Here is a 27,184-nt window from a genome sequence, read left to right on the forward strand (position 1 = left end):
AATGGGCAAGGATTTCAGTCTCTAGATGTGCAAAGCTGGTAGAGACATACCCTAAAAGACTGGCAGCTGTAATTGCAGCAAAAGGTGGTTCTACAAAATATTGACTCAGGGGGCTGAATAATTACGCAGACCCCACTTTGCAGTTATGTATTTGTAAAAATGTTTGGAATGATATATCTGCCCTGTGCATACACCCAAACAGCCACAAACTTCTCATTAAGAAAATGTGCATCAAATGGTGAGTACAACAATTCTTATATTGTTGTTTTCTTTCCATTTCCAACACCATGTTAACTGTTACTAGAAAAACGTTAAACGTTTTACATCGAAATTTTGTATGCATGTGTTTCGCCCCCTCGAGATTTTTCTTGATTTGAAGTTTGGCCCTCGGGCCAAAAAAGGTTGAGCACCACTGGTTTAAAACATAACATATCTATGTGTTAGAATGGCCCAGTCAAAGTCCAGATCTAAATCCAATCGAGAATCTGTGGCAAGATCTGAAAACTGTTGTTCACAAACGCTGTCCATCTAATCTGACTGAGCTGGAGCTGTTTTGCAAAGAAGAATGGGCAAGGATTTCAGTCTCTAGATGTGCAAAGCTGGTAGAGACATACCCTAAAAGACTGGCAGCTGTAATTGCAGCAAAAGGTGGTTCTACAAAGTATTGACTTAGGGGGCCGAATAATTTACGCAGACCCCACTTTGCAGTTATTGATTTGTAAAAAATGTTTGGAATGATATAGGATTTTCGATCCACTTCTCACATGTACACCACTTTGTATTGGTCTTTCATGTGGAATACCAAAAAAATTAATGCATGCTTGTGGCAGTAATGTGACAAAATGTGGAAAACTTCAAGGGAGCCTAATACTTTTGCAACCCACTGTATCTACCTACAGAAAAACTTAGTAGACAGCTGTTATCTCCCACAATGCAACAAGGATATCACACTGTGGGATGGGTTTCACGTCAATACACACCCATACAGACCCCCCTGATGAGCTATTAGAGGAAAGGTAAAGATTTTGCATGGGAAAAGGGGTATCCGCTACTGATTGGGATGACATTCAGTCCTCAGTTAAAGGTCCCTTTCTGAGTACAGCTGTGCAGCGGAGCACATGGCATGAATAGTTCACCGACTGGTTTTACTAGTTTTCTGCAACTGCAAATACAGCAACATCCTCCTTCAGTCACCCGGATCCACTAGGAACACCGCCTGTATTATAGTCTCAGGAAAGCCACAAGCCAGCAAACACTGCTGGAAATATTAGCATGAGTGAGGCATGGTGGCAGGAGTGTAACAAACAAAAATAAAGGGACAATGAGCAGAGGGCACTGGGTAGGCATTTAAGCATACCAACGTATAATTGGCAATGCTGATCCACTCACCATAACCGGTGTTAAAATCTCTGGCTCCCAGTTTGCCCGTTCTAAATTACATTGCAGCGGCTACTCTGCCACAAGTCGCGCTGTGACCTCAGAGCATGTGACCTCTCTGCGCAGGCTTCCTGGCTTCTTCCTCCTCTGTTCCCCTCACCTCTGCTGTGCGTCATACATACACAGGAAACCTGGGCATGCGCAGAGGACCCACAGGCTTCCTGGCTTCTTCCTCCTCTGTTCCTCTCACATCTGCCGTGCGTCATACATGTATGGGAAGCCTGCGCATGTGCAGAGAGGACCCACAGGCTTCCTGGCTTCTTCCTCCTCTGTTCCCCTCACCTCTGCTGTGCGTCATACATACACAGGAAACCTGGGCATGCGCAGAGACCCACAGGCTTCCTGGCTTCTTCCTCCTCTGTTCCTCTCACATCTGCCGTGCGTCATACATGTATGGGAAGCCTGCGCATGTGCAGAGAGGACCCACAGGCTTCCTGGCTTCTTCCTCCTCTGTTCCTCTCACATCTGCCATGCGTCATACATGTATGGGAAGCCTGCGCATGCGCAGAGAGGACCCACAGGCTTCCTGGCTTCTTCCTCCTGTGTTCCCCTCACCTCTGCTGTGCATCATACATACGCAGGAAACCTGCGCATGTGCAGAAAGAACCCATAGGCTTCCTGGCTTCTTCCTCCTCTGTTCCCCTCACCTCTGCTGTGCATCATACATACACAGGAAACCTGGGCATGCGCAGAGAGGCCTCACAGGCTTCCTCGCTTCTTCCTCCTGTGTTCCCCTCACCTCTGCTGTGCGTCATACATGTATGGGAAGCCTGCGCATGCGCATAGAGGACCCACAGGCTTCCTGGCTTCTTCCTCCTCTGTTCCCCTCACCTCTGTGTCATACATACACAGGAAGCCTGCGCATGCGCAGAGAGGACCCACAGTCTTCCTGGCTTCTTCCTCCTCTGTTCCCCTCACATTTGCCGTGCGTCATACATGTATGGGAAAGCCTGCGCATGCGCAGAGAGGATCCTTCATGTTCTGAGGTCACAGCTCGACTTTTGGCAGAGTCGCCGCTGCAGTGTAATTTAGAACGGGCAAATTGGGAGGCAGAGAGTTTAACACAGGATATGAATGTAACGACACATTTAGCATGGGTATGGTTAAATGCATACCCAGTGCCTCTGCTCAGGGTCCATATAAATACACTATCCTGGAGTTGGAAGGGTTAGAGTATATATTTTTTCATTAAACATATTCAAGTAGGCTTCTTTATCTTCTAGCCAAAATAATGGTCTTCGCCTGCAGGCAGTGCTGGGCTTCCTTATTAGAAAACACAGCATGTTAGCAAAGTGACTTATTGAAAATCCCCAAAACATCAGTTCATAAAACTTGCAAAATAAAGTTAAAAATACAAAACTTTAACAAACTATACTTTTCCATTTAAATGATGCTTGCCTCTGTCCATGTGAAACAAGTTCAAATCATTGTAGCAATAAAATATATAAGGGAAAAACACACAGAAAAAAAAGTCATTTGAAAGAAAAAGATGCAGAAAACACAGAATGAAATGTTACAGAATCAAAGAAAAGTGAAACTACAGAAGCATGAAATGGAAGTCTGGGCAGGAACTGAGCGTCAACACAGAACTTCAGCGACAAGCAGAGAAGTGACAGCTCAGAGTATAATACACACAGCTTCAGAGATTGCCAATAAGGAAGCCACAGCTTAGGATACATGCCTGCATTTAAAGGACCACTACAGCAAAAAAAAAAAGTGAGTTTAACCACTTGAGGACCACAGTCTTTCTACCCCTTAAGGACCAGAGCCTTTTTTTCCATTCAGACCAATGCAGATTAAACGGTTTATTGCTCAGTTATACAACCTACTATCTAAATGAATTTTCCTCCTTTTCTTGTCACTAATACAGCTTTCTTTTGGTGCCATTTGATTGCTGCTGCGATTTTTAGTTTTTATTATATTCATCAAAAAAGACATGAATTTTGTCAAAAAAATGATTTTTTTTTTACTTTCTGTGATAAAATTTGTCAAATAATGTAAAAATTTCTGTATACATTTTTGGCCAAATAAAAAAAAAAAAAACATTCAGTGTATATTTATTGGTTTGGGTAAAAGTTATAGTGTTTACAAACTATGGTGCAAAAAGTGAATTTTCCCATTTTGAAGCATCTCCGACATCCCAAAGTATTCAATGAGAGGCATGGTGAGTTCATAGAAGATTTTATTTTTTGTCACAATTTAGCAGAAAATGACACTGAGACCAAAAAAAAAAAGTTTCCATTTCTAACTTGTGACAAAAATTTTTTTTAAATCTGCCACGGACTCACCATGCCCCTCTCTGAATACATTGAAGTGTCTACTTTCCAAAATGGGGTCATTTGTGGGGTGTGTTTACTGTCCTGGCATTTTGGGGGGTGCTAAGTTGTAAGCAGCCCTGTAAAGCCCAAAGGTGCTCATTGGACTTTGGACCCCTTAGCGCAGTTAGGCTGCAAAAAAGTGCCACACGTGGTACCGACGTACTCAGGAGAAGTAGTATAATGTGTTTTGTGGTGTATTTTTACACATACCCATGCTGGGTGGGAGAAATATCTCTGTAAATGACAATTTTTATTTTTTTTTACACACTATTGTCTATTTACAGAGATATTTCTCCAACCCAGCATGGGTATGTGTAAAAATACACCACAAAACACATTATACTACTTCTCCTGAGTATGGCGATACCACATGTGTGGCACTTTTTTGCACCCTAACTGCGCTAAGGGGCCCAACATCCTTTGAGTACCTTTAGGATTTCACAGGTCATTTTGAGGCATTTGGTTTCTAGACTACTCCTCACGGTTTAGGGCCCTTAAAATGCCAGGGCAGTATAGGAACCCCACAAGTGACCCCATTTTAGAAAGAAGACATCCCAAGGTATTCCTTTAGGTGTATGGTGAGTTTATAGAAGATTTTATTTTTTGTCACAAGTTAGCGGAAATTGATTTTTTTTTCCCACAAAGTGTCATTTTCCACTAACTTGTGATAAAACAAAATCTTCTATGAGCTCACCATACTACTAACGGAATACCTTGGGGTGTCTTCTTTCTAAAATGGGGTCACTTGTGGGGTTCCTACACTGCCCTGGTATTTTAGGGGCCCTAAACCGTGAGGAGTAGTCTGGAAAGCAAATGCCTCAAAATGGCCTGTGAATAGGACGTTGGGCCCCTTAGCGACTGCAAAAAAGTGTCACATGTGGTATCGCCGTACTCAGGAGAAGTAGTATAATGTGTTTTGGGGTGTATTTTTACACATACTCATGCTGGGTGGGAGAAATACCTCTGTAAATGGACAATTGTGTGTAAAAAAATCAAAAAAATTGTCATTTACAGAGATATTTCTCCCACCCAGCATGGGTATGTGTAAAAATACACCCCAAAACACATTGTACTACTTCTCCCGAGTACGGCGATACTACGTGTGACACTTTTTTTGCAGCCTAGGTGCGCTAAGGGGCCCAACGTCCTATTCACGGGTCATTTTGAGGCATTTGGTTTCTCGACTACTCACGGTTTAGGGCCCCTAAAATGCCAGGGCAGTATAGGAACCCAACAAGTGACCCCATTTTAGAAAGAAGACACCCCCAAGTTATTCCGTTAGGTGTATATTGAGTTTATAGAAGATTTTATTGTTTTGTCACAAGTAAGTAGAAAATGACACTTTGTGAAAAAAACAATAAAAATCAATTTCCGCCAACTTGTGACAAAAAATAAAATCTTCTATGAACTCGTCATACACCTAACTGAATACCTTGGGGTGTCTTTTTTTCTAAAATGGGATCACTTGTGGGGTTCCTCTACTGCCCTGGCATTTTAGGGGCCCAAAACCGTGAGTAGTCATCTGGAAACCAAGTGCCTCAAAATGACTGTTCAGGGGTATAAGCATCTGCAAATTTTGATGACAGGTGGTCTATGAGGGGGCGAATTTTGTGGAAACGGTCATAAGCAGGGTGGCCTTTTAGATGACAGGTTGTATTGGGCCTGATCTGATGGATAGGAGTGCTAGGGGGGGGGGGGGGTGAAAGGAGGTGATTGATGGGTGTCTCAGGGGGTGATTAGAGGGGAAAATAGATGCAATCAATGCACTGGGGGAGGTGATCGGAAGGGGGTCTGAGGGGGATCTGAGGGTTTGGCCGAGTGATCATGAGCCCACATGGGGCAAATTAGGGCCTGATCTGATGAGTAGGGGTGCTAGTGGGTGACAGGTGGTGACAGGAGGTGATTGATGGGTGTCTCAAGGGGTGATTAGAGGGGGGAATAGATGCAAACAATGCACTGGCGAAGTGATCAGGGATGGGGTCTGAGGGCGTTCTGAGGGTGTGGGCGGGTAATTGGGTGCCCTAGGGGCAGATAGGGGTCTGATCTGATGGATAGCAGTGACAGGTGGTGACAGGGGGTGATTGATGGGTAATTAGTGGGTGTTTAGAGGAGAGAACAGATGTAAACAATGCACTTGGGAGGTGATCTGATGGTGTGGGTGGGTGATCAGATTGCCCGCAAGGGGAAGGTTAGGGGCTGATTGATGGGTGGCAGTGACAGGGGGTGATTGATGGTTGATTGACAGGTGATCAGTGGGTTATTACAGGGGGGATAGGTGCATACAGTTCACGAGGTGGGGGGGGGGGGGGTCTGGGGAGAATCTGAGGGGTGGGGAGGTGATCAGGAGCCCCCAGGGGGCAGTTAGGACCTAAAATAAAAAAATAGCGTTGACAGATAGTGACAGGGAGTGATTGATTGGTGATTAGGGGAGTGATTGGGTGCAAACAGTGGTCTGGGGGTGGGCAGGGCGGGGTCTGAGGGGTGCTGTGGGCGATCAGAGGGAAGAGGGGGCAGGATCAGTGTGTTTGGTGCAGACTAGGGTGGCTGCAGCCTGCCCTGGTGGTCCCTCGGACACTGGGACCACCAGAGCAGGAGGCAGCCTGTATAATACACTTTGTATACATTACAAAGTGTATTATACACTTTGTATGCAACGATCGTGGGGTTAACAATCCGCCGGCGCTTCCGAACGGCCGACGGATTGTCGTCGCGGGTGGGCGGAGCCAGTTGCCGGGGGAAAGCGCGTGTCACTAGTGACGCAATCACTCCCTGGGCATGCCGAAAGGACGCAACGCCGATAGGCGTATTGCGGTCCTTTCGGCATCCACTTTGCCGCCGCCCATCGGCTGTGGGCGGTCGGCAAGTGGTTTAAATGCTAAGGTTTTGTATTGGTCCATCTCCTCATGGCGGATTCTCAGTTTTCTTTGTTTACAAATACATTTCCTGAACGGCAGTTGCTAAGTCTAAGCGAGTAGATAGGCGGGCTGGTATTTTGCTATTTTGGCAGTTAGACTTAGCAACTGCCATACAGGGAATGTTTTTGAAAACAAAGAAAACCCAGAGAATTCTGAAGATGGACTAGTCCATAACCTGTCGGTTCTGTCAATTTTTTAAAGGACAGCTGTAGTATGAGGAATATGGAGGCTGCCATGATTATTTCCTCTAAACAATACCAGTTCCCTGGCAGTCCAGCTAATCTGTTTGGCTGCAGTAGTGTCTGAACAACACCAGAAACAAGCATGCAGCTAATCTTGTCAGATCTGATAATAGTGTCAGAAACACCTGATCTGCTGCATGCTTGTTCAGGGGCTATGGCTGAAAGTATTAAAGGCAGAGGAGCAGCAGGATTGCCAGGCAACTGATATTGCTTAAAAGGAAATATGGCAGCCTCCATATACCTCTTGTTACAGTTGTCCTTTAACTACATACTTTTTTTTTTTTTTTTCTTTTTTTTTTTTGCTATAGTGGTCCTTTAAAGCAGGGGTCCCCAACCTTTTCCGGCCCGGGGACCACTTACTGACCAAATCTTTCTCCGAGGCCCGGGAGGGGGGGGGGGGGGGGGTGTTATTGTGCGCGCGACCTAGTGGACAGTGTCGTGCGCAGCGTGTTACGGGGGGAGGGGCTGGGGTGCGGCGGCATAGCTAGCATAGTTGCCTCAGTATAGGGAGTTTAGTTACCCCAGTATGGCTAGTATAGTTACCCCAGTGTAGCTAGTATTGTGACCAGTATAGCTAGTATAGTCCCAGTATGGGTCGGTAGTGCCCTAGTATAGCGCCCAGTATAGCTAATATAGTGTCCAGTATGGGTAGGTAGTGCCCCAGTATAGCTAATATAGTGTCCAGTATGGGTAGGTAGTGCTCCAGTATAGCTAGTAAAGTGCCCAGTATAGTGCCCCAGTATGGCTAGTAAAGTGCCCAGCATGGCTAGGCTAGTATAGTTACCCCATTATAGCTAGTAAAGTGCCCAGCATGGCTAGTGTGGTTACCCCAGTATGGCTAGTATGGTGTGCCCAGCATGGCTAGTATAGTGCCCAGCATGGCTAGTATAGTGCCCAGCATGGCTAGTATAGTGCCCAGCATGGCTAGTATAGTGCCCAGCTATAGCTAATATAATGCCCCAGCACGGCTAGTATAGTGCCCAGGATGGCTAGTATAGTGCCCAGCTATAGCTAGTATAGTGCCCAGCATGGCTAGTATAGTGCCCAGCATGGCTAGTATAGTGCCCAGCTATAGCTAGTATAGTGCCCAGCTATAGCTAGTATAGTGCCCAGCTATAGCTAGTATAGTGCCCCAGCATGGCTAGTATAGTGCCCAGCATGGCTAGTATAGTGCCCAGCTATAGCTAGTATAGTGCCCAGCTATAGCTAGTATAGTGCCCAGCTATAGCTAGTATAGTGCCCAGCATGGCTAGTATAGTGCCCAGCTATAGCTAGTATAGTGCCCAGCTATAGCTAGTATAGTGCCCAGCTATAGCTAGTATAGTGCCCAGCTATAGCTAGTATAGTGCCCAGCTATAGCTAGTATAGTGCCCAGCTATAGCTAGTATAGTGCCCAGCTATAGCTAGTATAGTGCCCAGCTATAGCTAGTATAGTGCCCAGCTATAGCTAGTATAGTGCCCAGCTATAGCTAGTATAGTGCCCAGCTATAGCTAGTATAGTGCCCAGCTATAGCTAGTATAGTGCCCAGCTATAGCTAGTATAGTGCCCAGCTATAGCTAGTATAGTGCCCAGCATGGCTAGTATAGTGCCCAGCTATAGCTGGTATAGTGCCCAGCTATAGCTAGTATAGTGCCCAGCTATAGCTAGTATAGTGCCCAGCATGGCTAGTATAGTGCCCAGCTATAGCTAGTATAGTGCCCAGCTATAGCTAGTATAGTGCCCAGCTATAGCTAGTATAGTGCCCAGCTATAGCTAGTATAGTGCCCAGCTATAGCTAGTATAGTGCCCAGCTATAGCTAGTATAGTGCCCCAGCATGGCTAGTATAGTGCCCAGCATGGCTAGTATAGTGCCCAGCATGACTAGTATAGTGCCTAGCTATAGCTAGTATAGTGCCCAGCTATAGCTAGTATAGTGCCCAGCATGGCTAGTATAGTGCCCAGCATGGCTAGTATAGTGCCCAGCTATAGCTAGTATAGTGCCCAGCATGGCTAGTATAGTGCCCAGCATGGCTAGTATAGTGCCCAGCATGGCTAGTATAGTGCCCAGCTATAGCTAGTATAGTGCCCAGCTATAGCTAGTATAGTGCCCAGCTATAGCTAGTATAGTGCCCAGCTATAGCTAGTATAGTGCCCAGCTATAGCTAGTATAGTGCCCCAGCATGGCTAGTATAGTGCCCAGCATGGCTAGTATAGTGCCCAGCATGACTAGTATAGTGCCTAGCTATAGCTAGTATAGTGCCCAGCTATAGCTAGTATAGTGCCCAGCATGGCTAGTATAGTGCCCAGCATGGCTAGTATAGTGCCCAGCATGGCTACTATAGTGCCCAGCATGGCTACTATAGTGCCCAGCATGGCTACTATAGTGCCCAGCATGGCTAGTATAGTGCCCCAGGATGGCTAGTATAGTGCCCAGCATGGCTAGTATAGTGCCCAGCATGGCTAGTATAGTGCCCAGCTATAGCTAGTATAGTGCCCAGCTATAGCTAGTATAGTGCCCAGCTATAGCTAGTATAGTGCCCAGCTATAGCTAGTATAGTGCCCAGCTATAGCTAGTATAGTGCCCAGCTATAGCTAGTATAGTGCCCAGCTATAGCTAGTATAGTGCCCCGCATGGCTAGTATAGTGCCCAGCTATAGCTAGTATAGTGCCCAGCTATAGCTAGTATAGTGCCCAGCTATAGCTAGTATAGTGCCCAGCTATAGCTAGTATAGTGCCCAGCTATAGCTAGTATAGTGCCCAGCTATAGCTAGTGCCCAGCTATAGCTAGTATAGTGCCCAGCATGGCTAGTATAGTGCCCAGCTATAGCTAGTATAGTGCCCAGCATAGCTAGTATAGTGCCCAGCATAGCTAGTATAGTGCCCAGCATGGCTAGTATAGTGCCCAGCTATAGCTAGTATAGTGCCCAGCTATAGCCAGTATAGTGCCCAGCATGGCTAGTATAGTGCCCAGCTATAGCTAGTATAGTGCCCAGCTATAGCTAGTATAGTGCCCAGCTATAGCTAGTATAGTGCCCAGCTATAGCTAGTATAGTGCCCAGCTATAGCTAGTATAGTGCCCAGCTATAGCTAGTATAGTGCCCAGCTATAGCTAGTATAGTGCCCAGCTATAGCTAGTATAGTGCCCAGCTATAGCTAGTATAGTGCCCAGCTATAGCTAGTATAGTGCCCAGCATGGCTAGTATAGTGCCCAGCATGGCTAGTATAGTGCCCAGCATGGCTAGTATAGTGCCCAGCATGGCTAGTATAGTGCCCAGCTATAGCTAGTATAGTGCCCAGCTATAGCTAGTATAGTGCCCAGCATGACTAGTATAGTGCCCAGCTATAGCTAGTATAGTGCCCAGCTATAGCTAGTATAGTGCCCAGCTATAGCTAGTATAGTGCCCAGCTATAGCTAGTATAGTGCCCAGCTATAGCTAGTATAGTGCCCAGCTATAGCTAGTATAGTGCCCAGCTATAGCTAGTATAGTGCCCAGCTATAGCTAGTATAGTGCCCAGCTATAGCTAGTATAGTGCCCAGCTATAGCTAGTATAGTGCCCAGCTATAGCTAGTATAGTGCCCAGCTATAGCTAGTATAGTGCCCAGCTATAGCTAGTATAGTGCCCAGCTATAGCTAGTATAGTGCCCAGCTATAGCTAGTATAGTGCCCAGCTATAGCTAGTATAGTGCCCAGCTATAGCTAGTATAGTGCCCAGCTATAGCTAGTATAGTGCCCAGCTATAGCTAGTATAGTGCCCAGCATGGCTAGTATAGTGCCCAGCATGGCTAGTATAGTGCCCAGCTATAGCTAGTATAGTGCCCAGCTATAGCTAGTATAGTGCCCAGCATGGCTAGTATAGTGCCCAGCATGGCTAGTATAGTGCCCAGCTATAGCTAGTATAGTGCCCAGCATAGCTAGTATAGTGCCCAGCATAGCTAGTATAGTGCCCAGCATGGCTAGTATAGTGCCCAGCATGGCTAGTATAGTGCCCAGCTATAGCTAGTATAGTGCCCAGCTATAGCTAGTATAGTGCCCAGCTATAGCTAGTATAGTGCCCAGCTATAGCTAGTATAGTGCCCAGCTATAGCTAGTATAGTGCCCAGCTATAGCTAGTATAGTGCCCAGCTATAGCTAGTATAGTGCCCAGCTATAGCTAGTATAGTGCCCAGCTATAGCTAGTATAGTGCCCAGCTATAGCTAGTATAGTGCCCAGCATGGCTAGTATAGTGCCCAGCATGGCTAGTATAGTGCCCAGCATGGCTAGTATAGTGCCCAGCATGGCTAGTATAGTGCCCAGCATGGCTAGTATAGTGCCCAGCATGGCTAGTATAGTGCCCAGCATGGCTAGTATAGTGCCCAGCTATAGCTAATATAGTGCCTCAGCATGGCTAGTATAGTGCCCAGCTATAGCTAGTATAGTGCCCCAGTATATCCAGTATAGTGCCCCAGGATGGCTAGTATAGTGCCCCAGGATGGCTAGTATAGTGCCCAGCATGGCTAGTATAGTGCCCAGCATGGCTAGTATAGTGCCCCAGCATGGCTAGTATAGTGCCCAGCATGGCTAGTATAGTGCCCAGCATGGCTAGTATAGTGCCCAGCATGGCTAGTATAGTGCCCAGCATGGCTAGTATAGTGCCCAGCATGGCTAGTATAGTGCCCAGCTATAGCTAATATAGTGCCTCAGCATGGCTAGTATAGTGCCCAGCTATAGCTAGTATAGTGCCCCAGTATAGCTAGTATAGTGCCCAGCTATAGCTAGTATAGTGCCCCAGTATATCCAGTATAGTGCCCCAGGATGGCTAGTATAGTGCCCCAGGATGGCTAGTATAGTGCCCCAGGATGGCTAGTATAGTGCCCAGCATGGCTAGTATAGTGCCCCAGCATGGCTAGTATAGTGCCCCAGCATGGCTAGTATAGTGCCCAGCATGGCTAGTATAGTGTCCCAGCATGGCTAGTATAGTGCCCAGCATGGCTAGTATAGTGCCCAGCATGGCTAGTATAGTGCCTAGCATTAATAGTATAGTGCCCAGCTATAGCTAGTATAGTGCCCAGCATGGCTAGTATAGTGCCCAGCATGGCTAGTATAGTGCCCAGCATGGCTAGTATAGTGCCCAGCATGGCTAGTATAGTGCCCAGCATGGCTAGTATAGTGCCCAGCATGGCTAGTATAGTGCCCAGCATGACTAGTATAGTGCCCAGCTATAGCTAGTATAGTGCCCAGCTATAGCTAGTATAGTGCCCAGCTATAGCTAGTATAGTGCCCAGCTATAGCTAGTATAGTGCCCAGCTATAGCTAGTATAGTGCCCAGCTATAGCTAGTATAGTGCCCAGCTATAGCTAGTATAGTGCCCAGCTATAGCTAGTATAGTGCCCAGCTATAGCTAGTATAGTGCCCAGCTATAGCTAGTATAGTGCCCAGCTATAGTTAGTATAGTGCCCAGCTATAGTTAGTATAGTGCCCAGCTATAGCTAGTATAGTGCCCAGCTATAGCTAGTATAGTGCCCCAGGATGGCTAGTATAGTGCCCAGCATGGCTAGTATAGTGCCCAGCATGGCTAGTATAGTGTCCCAGCATGGCTAGTATAGTGCCCAGCATGGCTAGTATAGTGCCCAGCATGGCCAGTGCAGTGCCCAGCTATAGCTAGTATAGTGCCCAGCTATAGCTAGTATAGTGCCCAGCTATAGCTAGTATAGTGCCCAGCTATAGCTAGCATAGTGCCCAGCTATAGCTAGCATAGTGCCCAGCTATAGCTAGCATAGTGCCCAGCTATAGCTAGCATAGTGCCCAGCTATAGCTAGCATAGTGCCCAGCTATAGCTAGCATAGTGCCCAGCTATAGCTAGCATAGTGCCCAGCTATAGCTAGCATAGTGCCCAGCTATAGCTAGCATAGTGCCCAGCTATAGCTAGCATAGTGCCCAGCTATAGCTAGCATAGTGCCCAGCTATAGCTAGCATAGTGCCCAGCTATAGCTAGCATAGTGCCCAGCTATAGCTAGCATAGTGCCCAGCTATAGCTAGCATAGTGCCCAGCTATAGCTAGCATAGTGCCCAGCTATAGCTAGTATAGTGCCCAGCTATAGCTAGTATAGTGCCCAGCTATAGCTAGTATAGTGCCCAGCTATAGCTAGTATAGTGCCCAGCTATAGCTAGTATAGTGCCCAGCTATAGCTAGTATAGTGCCCAGCTATAGCTAGTATAGTGCCCAGCTATAGCTAGTATAGTGCCCAGCTATAGCTGGTATAGTGCCCAGCTATAGCTAGTATAGTGCCCAGCTATAGCTGGTATAGTGCCCAGCTATAGCTAGTATAGTGCCCAGCTATAGCTAGTATAGTGCCCAGCTATAGCTAGTATAGTGCCCAGCTATAGTTAGTATAGTGCCCAGCTATAGTTAGTATAGTGCCCAGCTATAGCTAGTATAGTGCCCAACTATAGCTAGTATAGTGCCCCAGGATGGCTAGTATAGTGCCCAGCATGGCTAGTATAGTGCCCAGCATGGCTAGTATAGTGTCCCAGCATGGCTAGTATAGTGCCCAGCATGGCTAGTATAGTGCCCAGCATGGCCAGTGCAGTGCCCAGCTATAGCTAGCATAGTGCCCAGCTATAGCTAGCATAGTGCCCAGCTATAGCTAGCATAGTGCCCAGCTATAGCTAGCATAGTGCCCAGCTATAGCTAGCATAGTGCCCAGCTATAGCTAGTATAGTGCCCAGCTATAGCTAGTATAGTGCCCAGCTATAGCTAGTATAGTGCCCAGCTATAGCTAGTATAGTGCCCAGCTATAGCTAGTATAGTGCCCAGCTATAGCTAGTATAGTGCCCAGCTATAGCTAGTATAGTGCCCAGCTATAGCTAGTATAGTGCCCAGCTATAGCTAGTATAGTGCCCAGCTATAGCTAGTATAGTGCCCAGCTATAGCTAGTATAGTGCCCAGCTATAGCTAGTATAGTGCCCAGCTATAGCTAGTATAGTGCCCAGCTATAGCTAGTATAGTGCCCAGCTATAGCTAGTATAGTGCCCAGCTATAGCTAGTATAGTGCCCAGCTATAGCTAGTATAGTGCCCAGCTATAGCTGGTATAGTGCCCAGCTATAGCTGGTATAGTGCCCAGCTATAGCTAGTATAGTGCCCAGCTATAGCTAGTATAGTGCCCAGCTATAGCTAGTATAGTGCCCAGCTATAGCTAGTATAGTGCCCAGCTATAGCTAGTATAGTGCCCAGCTATAGCTAGTATAGTGCCCAGCTATAGCTAGTATAGTGCCCAGCTATAGCTAGTATAGTGCCCAGCATGGCTAGTATAGTGCCCAGCATGGCTAGTATAGTGCCCAGCATGGCTAGTATAGTGCCCAGCTATAGCTAGTATAGTGCCCCAGCATGGCTAGTATAGTGCCCAGTATACGTAGGTGGTGCCCCCGCCGCTTCTGTTACCTTATAAGCGGGCGGGAGGCCGCTTCCGGATTCCCCCATGCGCCGCTCTCCTTCATGCATGAAGTACTTTCTCCTCCTATAACAGCAACGAGTCTTGCGTCTGCTGTAAGGAGGGAAGGAGGCGGGGCAGCGGCGATATGCATCGCCGCTACCATGGGAACCGCTGCCCCGCCTCCATCCCTCCTTACAGCAGACGCAAGACGCGCTGTTATAGGAGGAGATAGTACTTCATGCATGAAGGAGAGCGGCGCATGGGGCACAGAGGGTGTCTCCGTGAACAGTCTGCGAGCCTCCGATCGCAGCTCGCAGGCTAATTGTAAACACATGGTGAAGAAATCCTCGCTGTTTACATCAATACGGCGCTAAGGAGATCGGCGATCCCCGGCATCTGATTGGCCGGGGATCGCCGCTGCGTGATAGGCGGAAGCCTATTAGAGGCGGCGCAGGATGCATCGCCGTCCTGTGCTGCTCATGGAGCGAAGGTGAGGGAGGGAGGAAGGAATCGCGCTGCGGAGGGGGGCTTTGAGGAGCCCCCCCCCGCTCGGCCACACAGCGTGGCGGCGATCAGACCCCCCCAGCAGTGAAAAAAAAAAGGGGGGGGTGGGGGTGGGGAGTCTGGTCGCCCTGCCTTATGCCTGATCTGTGCTGGCTGTGGGCTGGAGGGCCCACGCAGCACAGATCCTGCAAAGCACCCCTGGTCCTTAAGTGGTTCAAACATGGACAGATCAAAATATACAGTCTAATAGCATTGTAATCAGTGGGCAAATGTCACGGTTTGTGTGAAATAATGTTTCTGCAGCTTAAATTCTGGTGGCTGGTGCACAAGTTCCAGACCAAGGTACCGATTTACTGTGTGTGAGCAAATGAAGCATCTAGTACACAAAATCTCTGTCAGGGCTGTCTACATGGGACTGGGAGAAATATTGTGCCTAAGGATTTCCAAACTGACAGTAAGCTCAATTCCTCTTCTTTGCAGCCTTAAAGAGGAACTTTAACCAAGGATTGAACGCTATCCCAATCAGTAGCGGATATCCCTTTTAACACAACAGATCTTTAGCTTTTTTCAAATAGATCAGGCGGGTCTGTATGGCCGATATTGTGGTGAAACCCCTCCCACAGTGTGATGTCATGACCATGATCCTGACAGTTTGCTGTTTGAATCTCATTGCATTGTGGGAAATAACAGCTTTTTTCCAACTGCCAAGCAAGCAGCATCTCCCTCTGTGCATAGAACTCTCTGTAATCAACATTCCATACAGATCACCTAACAGAACTAAATAGGCCACCACCAGTGATAAATTTAAGAATGCAAATAAGGGAGAGGAAATATTTTACAATGGGCAAACACTGACTAAATCACATGTCGAACTCCAGGCCTGGAGGGCCAGATACCTGCCATTGTTTAGGATGGACTGAAAAAGAAAGGAATGTGTTCTACCTGATGGACCACACCTTTCCTGAATCAGACCCATCAATTCATTTGAGCTGTATCAAAAACAAAAAAAAGTGATAATTTGATCAGTATTTGGGTGCCTTATGCTGGGAATACACGGTTCGTTTTTTAGGCGATTAGATGGTTCGATAGATAATTTCCGACATGTCCGTTCTCCCTTTCGATTCTTTGGCCGCTCGTTTTCTGATAGAAGGGAATGGATAAAGATAAGAAAAACGAGCGGAAGAGAATCCACTGCAAAATCGAGCAGCAAAAACGATCGAGAGCAGAAACGCATGGCAGAAACGAACCGTGTATTCCCAGCATTAGCCAAGCATGTACAGTCAGGAGTGCCCAAAAGCCTGCTGACAACTCACCAGTAATCATGTTCAATTGGTATTGTTTTCCTCTGTCACAGCTCACTTCTGGTCATGCCCCTCCCACTTCTCTACAGACCCAAACAAGGTTTTCTTTATCCAAACTGCATAGCTCCCAACTGTCCCTCTTTTGGAGGGACAGTCCCTCTGTGGGAGCCCTGTCCCTCTGTCCTCTTTATTTGTCCCTCTTTCAGGACTTTGTCCCTCTTTCTATGTAAATATATAGATTTCTCTACTAAAAGAAATCTGATTGACTCTAAACTTTATTCTCATCCTTTAAAAATTGATATATTTCTAATTTTAAAATGTTAACAAAGGAAAATGAACTAGGATAGAAATTACCAGTGTGGTCTGAATTATAAAACAACATTTTTCTTATGAAAGCTTTATGGTATGCGTGACTAGGGGTGTGACGGGGCGTGGTCAGGGGTGTGGCTTAAGTGTCTCTCTTTCTCATTTCAAAAAGATGGGAGGTATGAAAATGTTCTAGCAAAACAATCTGCAGAGATGGATTCAGACATCAACAGTGTATGGTGTGTATGGGCCTTTACCAACAGTATTCTGTGTTCTCTTGTTTGGAGTACAGCTGATAAAAGACTTTCCAGAACTCTCACCTTTCTGCAGAAGTAATTAGCAGCAGAGGGCAGGGGGCTTTGTTACTCATTTTCAACACCTGCACCAATTCTGCAACACCTGCACTGAAGTAGCACCCTGGACCAGATATGACCTCCAAACATATGTACCATCGCTTTAGGATAGACCTGATCAGCGCTTGTAAAGAGTGAAATGTAGCTCAGTGTTACCTGTATGCTTAACCTCCCTGGCAGTAAGCCTGTGCTGAGCACGGGCTCTGCTGCCGGGAGGCACCGCTCAGGCCCCGCTGGGCCGATTTGCATAATTTTTTCTTTGCTGCACGCAGCTCGCACTTTGCTAGCTGCGTGCAGTGCCCGATCGCCGCCGCTACCTGCCGATCCGCCGCTATACGCGTCGCCGCAGCCGCCCCCCCCCCCAGACCCCGTGCGCTGCCTGGCCAATCAGTGCCAGGCAGCACTGTGGGGTGGATCGGAGTCCCCTTTGACGTCACGACGTCGGTGACGTCATCCCGCCCCGTCGCCATGGCGACGGGGGAAGCCCTCCAGGAGATCACGTTCTTTGAACGGGATCTCCTGATCTCCGGCGGCGATCGGAGGGGCTGAGGGGATGCCGCTGAGCAGCGGCTATCACGTAGCAAGACCTCGTCTCGCTACATGAAAAAAAAAAAATTTAAAAAAAAAACGCATTTGCTGCCCCCTGGCGGATTTTGCCAAACCGCCAGGAGGGTTAAGGTATAGTTCCCAGGGCTGCATTACGCATTCTGCGGTCACCTGCATCTCCAGAGGTGAATAACAGGCTAATCGGATCCCCGCATACAGGTAACACCGACCTACACATTCTTTACAAGCGCTTATCAGGTCTATCCTAAAGCAATGGTACATCTATTTGGAGGTTATATCAGGTCATTCAAACCTGATGGTTGGTGCAATTATATTGATGTTATGCTTATCGCAGCTGTAATCCTTGTTAATGTTGATTGATCAACTGTATTGCGGTGCATTTTTGATTCGTATATACTCGAATATAAGTCGACCTTGTGTTTAAGTCGGCCTCTATATTTGACCCTCTTAAGCTGATATATCCCTATACAACATACCCTTGTGACCTTCCTAATTACCAGGAGCGCGAGCACGGAGGATCCTCACAAGCCTGAATGGCAGTGGAAATTCTTCACTAAGCCAGATTGGTGGTTGCAGTTCTTTTGCAACCTGAAATTTGTGAGCGACTCTACATTCTTTATCCTGGTGTTTACAATATATTGCACTACTGGCTCCTGGTATTGTCTCCGTTGTGTTCTCAATAAATAGATTCCCATGGTCTATCTTTCTCCAGGGCTGCAAAGAAGGGACACACTACTGGGTACACTGAAAATAACAGACTCACTAGTACAACTGCTATGCTATTTGAATACTACTATGGTTATATTCCTCCATTAGGCGTGGCTGGAGCAATTGCTAGCAGACACTCCAGAAATGGAGGTCCTACCAGTTTTTCTCTTTCTGCACTTTACTTGCTGCCAGAAATGTAATAGTAGAAATAAGCCGTTTTGGCAAACTCGAGTGGGATGCCCTTCATCCGGGATCGCTCAGTGTAGATGGCCAGCCAGGTCTAGGAAGTGTCCTGGTGGTTTTGAACTTCTTCAACTTATGGTTGATGGAGGAGAATGTACTCATTGTGAGCTTCAAAGCAGCAGAAATTGTTCTGCAACCAGATGTGTGCCTTGAGAAAATCCTGTCTTGGAGGTCTACAAACAATTCCTTTGACTTCATGCTTGGTTTGGGCTTTGACATCGACAACTCTGAGACCTTATATAGGCAGGTGTGTGCCTTTCCAAATAGTGTCCAAACAACTAAATTAACTACAGGTGGACTCCAGTTATGTTGCACAAACCTCTCAGGGATGATCAGGGAAAACCGGATGCAGCTGAGCTCAATTTTGAGGGCAAAGGCTGTGAATACCCATGTACATGTGCTTTCTCAATATTTGTATTTTTAATACATTTGCCAAAACCTCAAGTAAACTTTTTTCACATTGTCATTATGGGGTGTTGTGTGTAGAATTCGAGGAAAAAAATGAATTTAGTCCATTTTGGAATAAGGCTGTAACATAAAATGTGGAAAAAGTATTTATTGTCCAGCGCTGCGTAATATGTTGGCGCTTTATAAATACAATAAATAAATAAAATAAAATAAAAGTAATGTGCTGTGAATGCTTTCCGGAGGCACTGTAAATGTACATGATCCTCATAAAAAATCCTAAGTGCCTCTCCAATTAAGCAAAGCCTACTGAAATATACTTTATACATTGCTCATAATCTGTTGTATAAAATGTTGCGTTTTCACCTGAATCATTGTACTGCACTCCATACTGCCATGCCATTGTTTTCACAATAAGCAAGTTCCAGGGTCACATAATGCTTAGCTAGTAGATGTTAGCAGGTACCTTGTTTAGCTGAAAGCACTCCGGTTAGAGCACTGCTGTCTGCCTTGCTGCTTGACTTGGAATTCTTCCTCCTCTCCAAAGCATTCTAAAACATAAAATATAATTTAGTAGCATACAGTAAGGAATTCCTGCCACTGCCTAGAGAAGCATGGCTGTTTCCAAGTCTACATGCTGATCTTTCCTCATCACTTCACAATAACAGGGTCAGCCACATAGAAGAGGATTATATGCTCACAGATCTGTCAGGCATGTCTGTATAGTAAGCCTGTATCTATTCAGTAGGAGACCTTTGGCAAGGCTCCCCAACACGGTTACTGCCTATAGAGCTGGTCCTAGTGGCTGCAGCTCTGGCTCTTTGAGTCTAGATATAAATGATCTGTGCCTTATTTTGTCTATAGTAAGGGGTGTATATAGCTTAAATTAGGCATCTTGTATCTGCTGCGCCACCCAAGTTTTGTAAAAATATTGCAGACTCCATATCTCTCTAAGGCCAGTTGTCCTTTAAGAACACTAGGGCAAGTTGGTTATACTAATTAGCCATTGGTGTAGTACCGTATATACTCACATATAATCCGACCCGCGTATAAGCCGAGGTATCCACTTTTCCTTGCAACACGTAAGTCATGGTCTGACTCGATAAACCCTATTTGTACAGATTATTAGGTACGGTAGATGTATCACTACCCCTTATTGCACAAAATTTGTATTAAAAAAAACACATAAGAATAATTAAAAGTTAAAAACTGCTTCAAAATATGAAATAAGCTGTGTTAGGCGGGTTTCTTTGCTTATATTTGTGTGCAATTTGTATGCTGCAAATGGGGTGTAGCTAGCCCTAATAACCTATACATAGCTTTAGGTTAATACAACGTTAAAAACGTACCCACTTTTCTCTCAGGAAAAAGTGATTGACTTGCATATAAGCCCCCTCCCCAGTATAGCCTCCTCCACAGTAGCCAGATGTGCCCCCAGTACAAGTCATTCCTTCTCCCCATAGCCAGGGGTGCCCCAAGGATGATACAGCGGTGTCTCAAGATGCCACTAGATGGCATCAGATATGAGACACAGATTGCCACACAGGAAGAATCCCATTGCACCGCTGACACGTTGCTTGCAGGCTCTGCTCCACAAGCCCACAGGTAGTGTTGAGCAGTGCACTCTGCACATCATGTTGCAGTGGGTGGGGGGCAAGGACACAGCAGGGTGCAAGCTGGCAAAAGCAGGTTCACTAGTGCAAGATCCTTACGCTCCTCTGCCAGTAACAAAGCCTGCTCCACCATCGATTCTGCTCAACTGACTCGCATATAAGCCAAGGGGAGTAACTTTTTAGCACCTTCTTTGTGCTGAAAAATTAGGCTTATACGCGAGTATATAAGGGCATTTTATTTTACTGGGCACATAGTTTCTTAATACTTATAAACCGTAGTATTGATCCATAAATTTGTCTTTTCACAAATTTCTTGCATTAACTTATTTATAACTTATTTGTTACATTTATTCTATCTTGCTAGCACAGGAGAGATACAGCAGTCCAATGTGTTTTGTAAATATATGCTTTCAATACACAGAGTCAAACTGAAAGAATTGAAGTTTTTCTCAACAATAGAGTAATTTTTCTTCAACGTATCCCAACCTAAAGGTAAGAAATAACTGGCCTGATCGCAGTACCCCACGCAGCTTCCCCTTGGAGTTTTGTACAGCAAAACAAACTACATGTCCACTCCTGCAGCAATCCATCTTCCCTTCCCCACCTGCGTCTGAGCTCATAAACACTGAGAAACACATTCTGCCCCAGCACAACATTCACTTCTCATTTGAAAACAAAAACTGACACGGACATTTTATTTATCAATACACACGCTTTTCATTTACTTTGTATTTGACGATGTTGCTTTTCTGCAGGTTAACTTCCGCCTGCAGTTGTTTCAACCTCTCCTGCAAATACCTAGAGAAAAGCAAATTGGTATTACATAGCAGCACTGTGGGGGGAGAGAAACAGGCAAGATGTGATAGAATGATCACAGCAATATGCAGGGGAGAGAAACAGACAAGATGTGACAGCAATATGTAGGCAGGAGATACTGAACACAAGGGAAGCAAAGGCATGCTTATACAAGAGAAGCTTCTATTACTTTATTACTTTCATTCCCATCTACACCATAACTTAATATATAGCAACAAATTAAACGTTCTCCAAGTATTTCAAATATTTTCAGCTCATGCAATCTAATGTAGATTGTAAGCTCACAAGGGCAGGGACCTTCTCCTAGTGTTTCTTTTAGTCGGAACTGATTCGGACTATTGCGTAACACTCACTGATAAGTAGTTGCAGTCAAACACTTTCCTGGCAGAAAATGGCTTCTGAGAGCAAGAAAGCGATAAAAAGGGTCAATAGTTCATAGATTTTAACTCTAGCATACTTCGATGAAGGTGTCATTGAGCAGAGACAATGAAACAGTAAAAAGAAAAAAAAAAAAAAACAAAACTTAAAAACTAGATTTAAATATGAAATAAAACTTGGATAACAAAAAAAAACAAAAAAAAAATTTAGGAGATGGAGGATAGATACAATTGTTTATCTTATCAGTGTATTTTCACCTCGGATGTCCTTTAATGCACACACTTGAACTGAGAGGGATATGGAGGCTGACATACCCATTTCCTTTTAAACTATGCAGATTGTCTAGCTGTCCTGCTGATCCTCTGTCTCTAATGCCTGGTACACACCTCACAATTTCCTGTCAGAACATGTCAAATGAATCATTTCCGACAGGTCCAATCAGGTTTCCAATCGTCTTTCCAATCACTTGCAATAAATATGGAAGCCTCCATATACCGCTTGGTTCAGGTATCCTTTAACATTTTCCACCGCCACTTCTGTACTTGCTGATGTCCTTTCTACTCTGTGCTAGAACATCTGCTACGGCCAATCAGGGCAACTCTGTGAATGGAGCTTTCTGATTGGATGGCAAAATATGACAGCAGAAGATGTGAGGAGGCTTTGAAAACCTGATTTTTATAGGGCATCTATCCCTTTGTACAGAGTACCCAGATAGCTCATGGTGATGCAGAACCACTGAGAGAATAAGGGGCTAAAAGACCATGAAAAGCCCTCTTATTAGAAAAAGAAAAAAAAGGGATGCTAAATATAATTTTTGCTTCTTAAGACAGAAGGTATTTACAATAATTCAACTTAAAGAGAAACCGTAACCAAGAATTGAACTTCATCCAAATCAGTAGCTGATACCCCCTTTCCCATGAGAAATCTATTCCTTTTCTCAAACAGATCATCAGGGGGCTCTGTATGGCTGATTTTGTGGTGAAACCCCTCCCACAATGTGATGTCGCACCTCACAGCATTGAGGTGCTGACATCACACTGTGGGAGCCTTGTTGCATTGTGGGAAATAACAGCTGATTCCAACTGCCAAAAAAAGCAAGCAGCATCTCCTTCCAGTGACATCACCTGCCAGTAGTAAAAATGTCACCATGTCAAATGTCAGAATGTAAATCAGGGAGAGGACAGCATTTATAATCAGCAAACACTGACTAAATCATTTATACATAATTATTGTAGAAATTAAGCACTTTTTTGTATTACATAATTTTCACTGGAGTTCCTCGGTATGTGAGCAACTGTGGTTTCTCATGATGCTTCCCTCCCAAATATGCAAATAATCTCTTTATGCCGGAAAGAGCATACAGATCAGATACTGTGACTCTTGTGACTGCAATGGCTGCATGCTTGTTTGTGTGTCTCAAATACACAAAAAGCTCTGGCATGGTTTATAAGAGAAAGAAGATGAGAGCCTTTGTATTCCTACCACTTTAAGTTCCCTTTAAAAGGTATGTTTAAACAGAACAAAAAAAAACAAAACAAAACCCTAAAACTGGACTTTAAAGGGAATTTGAGGTGTGAAGGCTATGGAGGCTGCCATATATATTTATTTTTAAACAATACCAGTTGCCTGGCTGTCCTGCCGATCTCTTTAGCTGCTGCAGCGTCTGAATCACAGCTGAAACAATCATTTGGCTAATCCAGTCAGAGCACCTGATCTGCATGCTTGTTAAAGAGACACTGAAGCGAAAAAAAAATTATGATAATTTGATTTGTATGTGTAGCACAGCTAAGAAATAAAACATTAAGATCAGATACATCAGTGTAATTGTTTCCAGTACAGGAAGAGTTAAGAGACTCCAGTTGTTATCTCTATGCAAAAAAGCCATTAATCTCTACGACTTTCAAAGTCATGGAGAGGGCTGTCTGACTTTTATTATCTCAACTGTAAGTGAACAGTTTTCTTTTTCTCTGCCAGAGGAGAGGTCATTAGTTCACAGACTGCTCTGAAAGAATCATTTTGAATGCAGAGAGTGTTGTGTAATCTGCACATATTAGAGAATGATGCAATGTTAGAAAACACACTATATACCTGAAAATAAAAATATGAGAATATTTTCTTTGCTGCTAATCTTCTAGTAATTATTCATAGTACACAGCCAATTCATTATATCATATATTTTTTTTCGCTTCAGTGTTTCTTTAAGGGGCTATGGCTAAAAGTATCAGAGCAGAGGATCCGCAGGATAGAGAGGCAATCTGTATTGTTTAAAATAAATAGGTCAGCCTCCATAATCCTCTCACTCCAGGTTCCCTTTAAATGATTAAGTGCCTGTGTATGAATGACCCATAACATGAATTCTTAGAAGCAGGTGGAGTTATACTTTAAATAGTCAAAGCCTTTAGTTTATCCTCAGAGTGAGAACTGTGAGGCAGTGATGGACCTCCTGCTCTGTATGGACTGAAAAGTAGACAGCAGACTTGATTATGAATAATGAAACCAGATTAGGAAGAACATTTAATATCAAAGTAGAGAATATTTCGTTACGATGGACATTGGGCAATACAGACACATTCCACTGAAAGCATAAAGTCCTTAATAGAAGATTTTTGAAAGTCAAATAGACAAACATGAGCAGAGAAAAAAAGGTTTATTTCAGCATTTCATCCCTCGCCCTCAGAGAAATCAGGCTGCACTGCAGCTCAAGGCCAGAGAGGTTGCAGCTGTTTGCATGGAAGATTGGATGTTAATGGACTCCACTTGAGCGAGTTATAAATATACCGGGAAAGAATAAAGCTTGAAGTTCATGTCTAGGACGCTGAAGGTTGCCTAATGTAATTAAAGAGTTTCAAAAAACATCTCAGATATTCGGAAAAGTTTTATAACTGATTTTGACAGTTTGCAGAACAGAACAATCTGCCCACATAGGAAATCAATTCTGCCTTCTGCACATTGCTAAAGAGAGAAGACTTAACGGGGAATGGACTTCCAGATAACTGCAGTTTCCTCGTGGTGGTCTCAGTCACTGAAGCCCAATAGGCTCTAACAGTACTGCAAGTAAATCAGTCTTCTATTTCAGCAAAGCTAACGTTTATTGCTTTAAAAAGCCCAGTGATTGCATATTTACCCAAAGATTCTTTATGCAAAATGAAGATTTACCCAGAACTCCTTTCTCCTTTTGTATAGGCTCATTTGCACATGTGTACAGCACTGCATGATATCTCTCTACTTGTGGTTTGTCTTCTTCTGCAGTTATGCTGCTAAGGAAACCTCACAAACTTCTCAGGGCATTTAAGGGAACTGGTCACGGATGATTCAGCAAATGATGGCTATAACTAAACTTTATCACACAGGTGCTCCACTTTCCGACAGAGAGAGAGGGGGGGGGGGGGGGGGGGGATTTATTTTCTTAGTATTAACTTCAGCAAGCAATTTCTCAGCTAATAAATGAGCTTCAGCACTATGTTAGAATAAGATCCAGGGCTACTTCTAGCCTTTTTTGTCACTCCAAGCAAGAAGTCCTGTGTCCAGTGGCGTAGCAATAGGGGATGCAGAGGTTGCATTTGCACTTGGACGCTTAGCTACATCACTGCCTGTGTCAGCCTCCTCCCCCCCCCCCCCCCCAAAAAAAAGACAAAAAAACAAACTAAAAACGTATGCACTAAAGTATCTGAACTATGTGGTGTATCAGGTGGATGCTTAATACAGGGGGTCCCCAAGATACAAACATCCCGCCTGTCCTATCGCATTTCCTTGCACACCCCCTTCCTGCACTACCAGCTTAGTGTGTAAATGCAGAGTATAGTGCAGAAGAAGCTGTGCTCTCATCTCTCCGCTGGAGTCCAGTGCTGTGCTTCCACTTATCCATTTACCACTCGCCCTAGTCCTATCACATGTAGCATGATTACATGCAGCACGAGGAGAGAGTGAGATGCCAGCACTAGAAGGAGCAGGAAAAATAAAGGATGGTTGCACTGGATTGCAGCGGGGAGGTGAGAGCACAGCTTTTGCATTTACATATTGGGCTGGGGGAGTGCAGGAAGAGGAATGGGGACAGATAGTGGCACAATAGGAATGGAGGAGGAATGGGGGACAGAGGGAGGCATGAGGGCCAGAAAGAGGCACACTTTTAACCACTTCAGCACCACAGGGTTTTTTGCTTAAAAACCAGAGCAATTTTCACATTTTAGCGCTCCTCCCATTCATTCACCAATAACTTTATTGCTACTCATCAGATGTAAATGATCTATATCTTGTTTTTTTGCCACAAATTATGCTTTGTGAGGGTGATAATTGCTTTTAGTAATTATGTTATTATCTGTGCATTTTAAAGGGAAAAATGAGAAAAAAAAAGAAAAAATACACTATTTCTCCATTTCCATCCACTATAGTTTTCAAATAAACAATGTTACCATAGGTAAAACACACACATTGTATTTGCTAATTTGTCCTGGTTATCTCAACATTTAAATAATGTTCCTAGTACAATGTATGGCAAATAATATATTAGTTTCTGGTTTGTGTTTTTTGTTTTCTCATTGTACTCTATCAGTAATTAAAAGCCCTTTCCTTCATGATTAACAGTAATACACTCTCATGGCATACATATTTTAAAAGCTAAGTCCCTAGGGTAACTATGTATTCTCTTTTCAATGCTGTCACTTTTGTTGTTTTTACAAGTATTTATTTAGGGGTATAGAGTACATGAAAATAACAGTTTTATTGCTTTTCATTCAGTTTTCCGGTAAAAAAAAAATCACATGACTTATCCCTCAGTTGTCAAACACCACAAAATCTATTCTCTTACTTGTCACGGTTAAAATGATACCCTATATACATAATCAGATAGCTTATTGGGCATACAGCAAACTGTTTACCACAAGTACGCCTATCTACTCCCCTGAGCCCCAGGTAAAGTTCTGTGGGGAGTAGATAAGCGTAGCAAGGGTTTCAAAGTGGTTAATCAATAGTGTAGTGTCTGCCCTTATGGCTTTTATTCCTCTGGATCAAGGTACAGGAGGCTCCAAAGACTGAGCCTGATGGACTCATCTTTTTTGCAACCTAAATAACTATATGCAACTATCTAAACAGGGGTGCAGATGACAAACCTGCATGTACGAGGATCCTACAAAATATGGGAAGCAATTGTTTTGGCAAAGGGATATTCAAAGTTTGTGCTTATTCTTTGAGTAATCAATGAAAAGCATTTACTACAAGTGGTGGGATAAGTAGGAAGCTAACAGAGAAAGTAGAATTTCCAATAATCATAATACAGTGTCGAGAGCAAGAGGAGAGATCCAAGAGAATGAGAAGAGAAGAGCTGCGACTTGGCTCTGAGAAGGTCATTGACCACCTAAGAGCCAATTCAGAGTTTTTTGGCTGAATGCCAGACTGAAATAGCATCACATAGAGCATTTCAGTTGAGATATTTTGTAAGTCTTGTAAAGACTTCTGTATCTTCTTTTGTAAAGGTGATGTTCAAGTAGTGTGAAGGCATGGATGAGGTCAAGAGAGGACCACTTCAGGCCTAGAAGGACAATTAGATGTTTGACAGGTCAAGGACAAATCAATGGAGAAAGACTGGTTTGAACAGTTCAAGTTGAACAACTCAACACAATAACATTTACAACTTGTGTTTCAAATAATGACTCCATTGAGTTTCAACCTATCAAAAATTGGTTTTAGAAC

At 44.6% G+C, this 27,184-nt stretch overlaps 1 protein-coding gene across 3 annotated transcripts in view; it reads right to left on the bottom strand.

Annotated features, from left to right (window-relative positions):
* Positions 1 to 27,184, bottom strand: part of CCDC149 (coiled-coil domain containing 149) — a 112,815-nt gene that overhangs the window by 37,878 nt on the left and 47,753 nt on the right. For all 3 annotated transcript variants that reach the window (XM_068278173.1, XM_068278182.1, XM_068278192.1), the window contains exons 7-8: positions 21,031 to 21,103; positions 19,159 to 19,243 (exon numbers count right to left, since the gene is read on the bottom strand). In XM_068278173.1, coding sequence (XP_068134274.1) covers positions 19,159 to 19,243; positions 21,031 to 21,103 — 158 coding nt within the window. The remainder of the gene's footprint in view (positions 1 to 19,158; positions 19,244 to 21,030; positions 21,104 to 27,184) is intronic.

The sequence above is a fragment of the Hyperolius riggenbachi genome, chromosome 1 (assembly GCF_040937935.1).
Source record: "Hyperolius riggenbachi isolate aHypRig1 chromosome 1, aHypRig1.pri, whole genome shotgun sequence".
Classification (NCBI taxonomy): domain Eukaryota; kingdom Metazoa; phylum Chordata; class Amphibia; order Anura; family Hyperoliidae; genus Hyperolius; species Hyperolius riggenbachi.